The 6,090-nt window shown below is 46.6% G+C and overlaps 1 protein-coding gene across 1 annotated transcript; it reads left to right on the forward strand.

The window, feature by feature from the left end:
• Positions 1-528: 528 nt before the first annotated feature.
• On the forward strand, positions 529-3,478 carry kcns3a (potassium voltage-gated channel, delayed-rectifier, subfamily S, member 3a). The gene is made up of 2 exons (XM_063223988.1): positions 529-725; positions 1,204-3,478. The coding sequence occupies exon 2, from the start codon at positions 1,284-1,286 to the stop codon at positions 2,757-2,759; it is 1,476 nt and encodes a 491-aa protein (XP_063080058.1). The 5' UTR covers positions 529-725; positions 1,204-1,283; the 3' UTR covers positions 2,760-3,478.
• Positions 3,479-6,090: the final 2,612 nt, after the last annotated feature.

The raw sequence follows: 6,090 nt of genomic DNA on the forward strand, positions 1-6,090 counted from the left end.
GTTGTTTGGTGTCAGGCAATGCAACATTTAATCGTTATTTAACCTATGTTTGATTTAAAATTCTGCCACCTATCATTTTGGTCACGCATTGTTACCTACTCAGTTGTGGTCACTAGTTGTGGAGTAATAAATATTATTACGCCACATGTGCACCACCAGACTCGTCGCACTTAAAATTATGCATATAGATCAGTGACTTCAGTGTGAGCTAATGCGTGTTTATATTTGGAAGTCGCAGATGACGTTCACAATAATTTCAAAACTTAAACAAGTCAAGTGACAAAACCGAGCCAGACTTGTGTAAGTGTTGTGCTGTTGTGTCTGTATAAACTGCCCGGCCAACAAACTATTTTCCCACCACAGCGCACCACACCAGGCGAAGTTTCTTGTATGTATTCTTTATAAGGGCCGAATGGGAGCGCGTCTGCGAGTGGCCACTACCAAGCGGTGACGCAAGCCATTGCTTATGGGCAACACAGCAACGTACGCTCCCTCTGGCTCACTCAAAGCGCTTTCAGCATCCTGACCGGGACAGTTGTGCCGCGGGACATGAAGGAGACAAATCTTTCGCGGTTGGATCCGTTATGTTCCCAGAAAGAGACGCGCACAAAGGAAAACGGAACAAGAACACTGCATCCTGTAAAGTGACTGCTGAAAGTAACCAATGGAGATTACCGTTTCTTCATTGCTGATAACTTTTTACTTTTTGCTGACACTTTTACCTGGTGAGTTCTGCTGATTTACATTTCTATTTCAATATGACGCATGTGATGGGAAAATACTTTTGTAAAACATTGAAAATCAATATGGCAATGACAAAAAATGTTGACCATGTGCTTTGTGTTCACTATTTTAGTGTTGTTAATGCACATTTAATGATATATTTGAGTAATTTCAATATCAGTGCTTAGTGGTTTCATGGAAGATTTTAATTCTGCAGGCATAGACATTCATGCTGTGCAAAACTTACAAATGACAAACTGTCAAAGAGCAGTCGACCTAAAGTAGGCTACTAATTACTGTAGGTCAGTTGAAATGTGTTGCCATGAAATGTGTTCCTCTGTGCCTGCATCTTAATGATTGAAATTGAACTTACAAGTGGAATACTTGTTATAAAATTCCTCTGTACAGTTAAGATGTATTGTCCCTTCATATTACTTTGATCACAAGTCTTAAGTGTGTTCCTATTGGTCTTTGTTACAGGTAATGATGTATGACACCAAGAAGCATAACTGAAGCCCTCCACCCATCCCGCCTTGTCGGGCGTCAAAGCCTTGCACAATATGGTGTACGGGCAGATCCTCCACAGATGGGGCCCGGACGACGGCTTTATCAACCTCAACGTGGGCGGCTACAAGCAGAAGGTGTCCCGCAGCCTCCTGCTCTGCTTCCCCAACACCCGCCTGGGACGCCTGCTCTTTTGCCGCTCCGAGGAGGCCATCCTGGAGCTGTGCGACGACTACGGGGTGGCGGAGCGCGAGTACTACTTTGACCGCAACCCGCGCTTCTTCCTCTACGTCCTCAACTTCTACAACACGGGCAAGATCCACCTGATGGAGGAGCTGTGCGTGCTGTCCTTCAGCCAGGAGCTGGAGTACTGGGGCATCAAGGAGCTGCACCTGGACTCCTGCTGCAGCAACAAGTACCAGGAGCAGAAAGAGTGCGTGGCGGCAGGCGACTGGGACCGCAGGAGCGACGACGGCCAGCAGAACCCGATGGCTCAGGGCAGCGTGGACTCTTCCATGGAGGAGCTGTCGGCCTTGGACAAGGACATCGAGATGTTCGAGGGCACCTGGTGCTCGGAGCGCCGCAAGTACGTCTGGCTGCTCCTGGAGAACCCCGGGTACTCGAGCGGCGCCAAGGTGATCGCCATCGCCTCGCTGAGCGTGGTGCTCACCTCCATCGTGGCCATGTGCGTGCACAGCATGCCCGAGTTCCAGCAGGTGGACGCCAACGACAAGGAGATCGAGGACCCCGTGCTGGCCGTGTTTGAGGCGGTCTGCATCGTCTGCTTCTCCGTGGAGTTCATCCTGCGCATGCTGGTGACGCCGTGCCTGCGCAAGTTCTGCTGCAACACGCTGAACATCATCGACTTTGTGTCCATCATCCCGTACTACGCCACGCTGGCCTTTGACCCCGTGGAGGAGGAAAACGAGGAGCTGGAGAACGTGGGCAAAGTGGTGCAGATCCTGCGTCTGATGCGCATCTTCCGCATCCTGAAGCTGGCGCGGCACTCGGTGGGGCTGCGCTCGCTGGGCGCCACGCTGCGCCACAGCTACAACGAGGTGGGCCTGCTCTTGCTCTTCCTCTCCGTGGGCATCTCCATCTTCTCGGTGCTCATCTACTTTGTGGAGAAGGAGGAGGACGAGTCGGAGCTGCAGAACATCCCAGTGGGCTGGTGGTGGGCCACCATCAGCATGACCACCGTGGGCTATGGGGACACGTACCCGGTCACGCTGGCCGGGAAGCTGATCGGCACCCTGTGCATCGTCTGCGGCCTGCTGGTGGTGGCGCTGCCCATCACCATTATCTTCAACAAGTTCTCCAAGTACTACCAGAGACAGAAGGCGGTGGACGCCAACCAGGGCAATAACGAGCTGAAGGTGCGCGACCCCAGCCTGCTGAACTTTCACCTTAACGACCTCTACTCACGGAAAACGCACTCTCTCCTGTCCTCCAGGAGTAGCTTGGCTAGCGATGGCGAGGGCACGGACGCTTCCAGCATCCGAGATGTGGAGACGGTTTGCCCTGTTGTTTAATGTGGGGTGATGGGGTGGGGAGAGAGAGAGCGAGAGCAAGAGCGAGGCATAAACCTCAGTGCAGAGAGAAAAAGACAAAACTGAGCAAAGAGATGGAGGCCAAAAAGTAAACAACATAAAGCACTTTTAGTAACTCAGGGGAAAAAAAGCACTCTTCTCTCAGTATTCTTCACCGATTGGACAAAACTGCTAAGAGTCTTCACAGAACCAGGTGAACACATCGACTTCCCACTTAGCGGCCAGCATCAATAAGGTGATATATAATATAGCCTACAGTAGGTCATTGCTGTCAAGTCGAGAAAGCAAATTTATTTTTTAAAGCGATGATTTAATGCTCGATAATTGTATTAATTATTCATACGATGCCTGAAAGGAAATCGATTTGAATGTTTCTTGGAAACGTCCGATCAGATGTTTGACATGTGATGATGGCATGTTATTGCATTCTTCTTAACCTTTAACACTTTGACTTTGCATGTGGTCATTGAATAAAATGCAATCTGTATCATGTGCAAATTTTGCTAATTGTTTTGAATGATGGCTCTCTACATAAGTAGTAATTACACTGTAAAATGGTATGTTTAAGCTTAGACGAGATGGCACACTGTTGTCTTAAAGATGTGCAAAGTCTGAGAATGCCACAAAAATCAGCTGACTCAATGATGAGTTATGATTGTCCTCTGTAGGAGAGTGGCTCTAAACTGCTTAACTGAGTTTTCAAAGAGGTAGAAACTCAATAAAAACCAAACACCCACTAACTCACCTGGGTCTATATGCTTTGTATCCAGAAGAACAGGGACCAGCACATTATTTTCACTTCATAACACATACAGCAATTACATTACACCTGAAATCTATTCAAATGCATTCAATTCTCTCTAAAGATAGACACAGTATGTCTCAGAAGAAACCATGTGTAAACGAACAAGTGAAGACTTCTTCTTAAGATGTCGTAACCTTCAGTGAAGTGTAATTTGCTTATTGTTTTGATGCCATGGTGATGGCATGGTAGAAGCACAGCTGCAGATGCTCGATCCCAACCCCCACCTCCCCATGCACCCACCCATCTCAGCATCTTCCTCCATCCTCCTCTTCCTCCCCACTGTCCACCTAATGCACTGGCTGTTTATTTGATTTCCCACAGCAGCAGCAGCGGAGGCAGGAACATTTCTGCCATGCATTGAGACGTACATACTGGATCGATGAGGGAGGAAGTGGGGAGCGAGAGAGAGAGAGAGATAGGGAACGGGGAGCGTCTGTGCATGCTGGGACTGTCATCTCAGATAGTGGACAGGCGTGCTAGACTGCTTGGATTTGTTGATGGGGGTCTTTCTGGGATTGCACACTCACCTCATTGTTATTGCACTGGGCTCCACAACATCTGCAGTTTTGGGGCAGAATAAGAATTTTCAGTCGTACAAAAATCAGTTGACATGTTGTGATAATTGTGCTAAATGTGTGTGACCTGGTTACTTCATTGTGAACTGATGCGGTTTGTTATATTTTACTGCAGTCTCATCTCCTGGCTATTCATCTTGTGGAATTTGGGCTCCTGTCAAATTAAAGGCGGACGCCAGCCGTTTTTCAAAACTGCAGTACCTAAGGCCTGTTGCAAACAAAATTAAAATTCTTCAGCATAGCAGTGAAAAGAATAGTCTATAATGTCTTAATCTTAATTAAAATGATTACAAAATTAAAATTAAAATGTCTTAATTAAAAAGAAACTAGGGATGCATGCATGTGAGGGTGTGAGGATAACACATTGTAATTAAACAACAAATTGGCATGGCATTCTGTCTTCGCTGTCACCCTGAAGAAAACACAAACTCTTTCCCAACTCTCAATATATTAGTATTCTGGAAGCAAGCTGCCGATTGTTTAGTTTCCTGAAATTGTGAGCATTCATCCTTACAGCCCACACAGGGACGGTTCAAGGTATTTGGGGGCCCTAGCCAAAGATTTTCTTCAAGATATTCGGGACCCTTACCACCATCACCCCACCCCCTTTTTCTTTTCAGACTATTGGGGACCCCCCCTTGACCGATATTTCAGTCATTGCACTTCCTGGTCATTGAACAGAGTTGCTCTCACACTCACAAACTTGTCTTTGTCACCAGGAGGCCCCTCTTTCAGCTGGCGGCCCTAGGCAATAGCCTCGTTTGCTTGCCTGGTTGTGACAGGCCTGGGCCCACATCATACCACCATACTGCCAAAACATCATTGCGCCAGGCGCCCTGTATGAGTGGCTTGTGTTGTGCAAAGGAGAATGATCACCTGCCAGCGAGACTAAAATCACCCATATATTTACGCTGCTCTGACATTTCGCCGCAGCTGTTCAGGTAAAAGTGCCAGCGAGGTGTCCATCAATCCACAGGCGTGGCTTTTTACCTTCCCATTCATCCAGAAAATGAGACACATCTGTCAAATGGGGGCTGCCGTTACCTTCATGCAGGCCGTTCAGAGTTATGGCGCATTCAAAACAACATGTAAATGAATGAAGCGAGGATGATGCGGCAAGAAAGAAAACATTAACTTCTTTGATTGTTTTTGTTTCGTATCTTGAGAATATTGGTGGTGTGATTATTTTATTTATAGTGTAAAAAGCTTAGTGGTTGTATTTGTGTGAAGCATGTTTCTCAGCGAGGTCAACTCAGTGATGCTGGATGTGTTCATCACATCTATATAAGTAGTCATTGCTTCATATGGTAATCATGCCTGCTAGATTCGGCAATATTGATTCTGTCTATTCTGCAAGGGGTTTGGTTTCTTGAGCAGTGTACCACTTTTGTTTGTACAGTACCCTGTACAGTATATCACACAGATAAGCAGGCCAACTACAGTATTTAAGAAAAGTATGCATGTATGAAAGCATGTGCATAGTTTATTTTTACTGTAATAAATAAATGTATTTCTACTGCAAACTGTACAGTGATTCTGCACTGCATACTTAGTATACCTTTCAAATGCTTATAAATGTGTGTGTGTGGGGGGGGGGGGTGCACTGCGCTGGGGCACCATGCCATGTATAGATGTTGCAATATTCTCACTGACACAGACTTTGACGCTCAGACCCACTCTAAGTACTCAAAAACACCCCCAATCGTGGCAGACAGATTGAAGCGTGTCTGTCAGTCAGTCTTACAGAGTGGAAATTGGAAAGGGAGTTTGGCAAGGAGCTTGACAATCGAGTTTGGATTAGAAGCCAGAGAGACTGAGATGACACAATGAGAAAGGAAAAGGGATACGCTGTAATTGTGTAAGTTCCCAACATGACTTTTGTTCTCACAGTCAGAAGTCCGGAAATAGCAGATTCTTTCACTTCTCTCATTTT

This window comes from Engraulis encrasicolus, chromosome 19, assembly GCF_034702125.1.
Source record: "Engraulis encrasicolus isolate BLACKSEA-1 chromosome 19, IST_EnEncr_1.0, whole genome shotgun sequence".
Taxonomy (NCBI): domain Eukaryota; kingdom Metazoa; phylum Chordata; class Actinopteri; order Clupeiformes; family Engraulidae; genus Engraulis; species Engraulis encrasicolus.

Bases quoted from the DNA above. Each gene is read 5' to 3' on its own strand.
- kcns3a (XM_063223988.1), top strand. From the start codon at position 1,284: ATGGTGTACGGGCAGATCCTCCACAGATGGGGCCCGGACGACGGCTTT.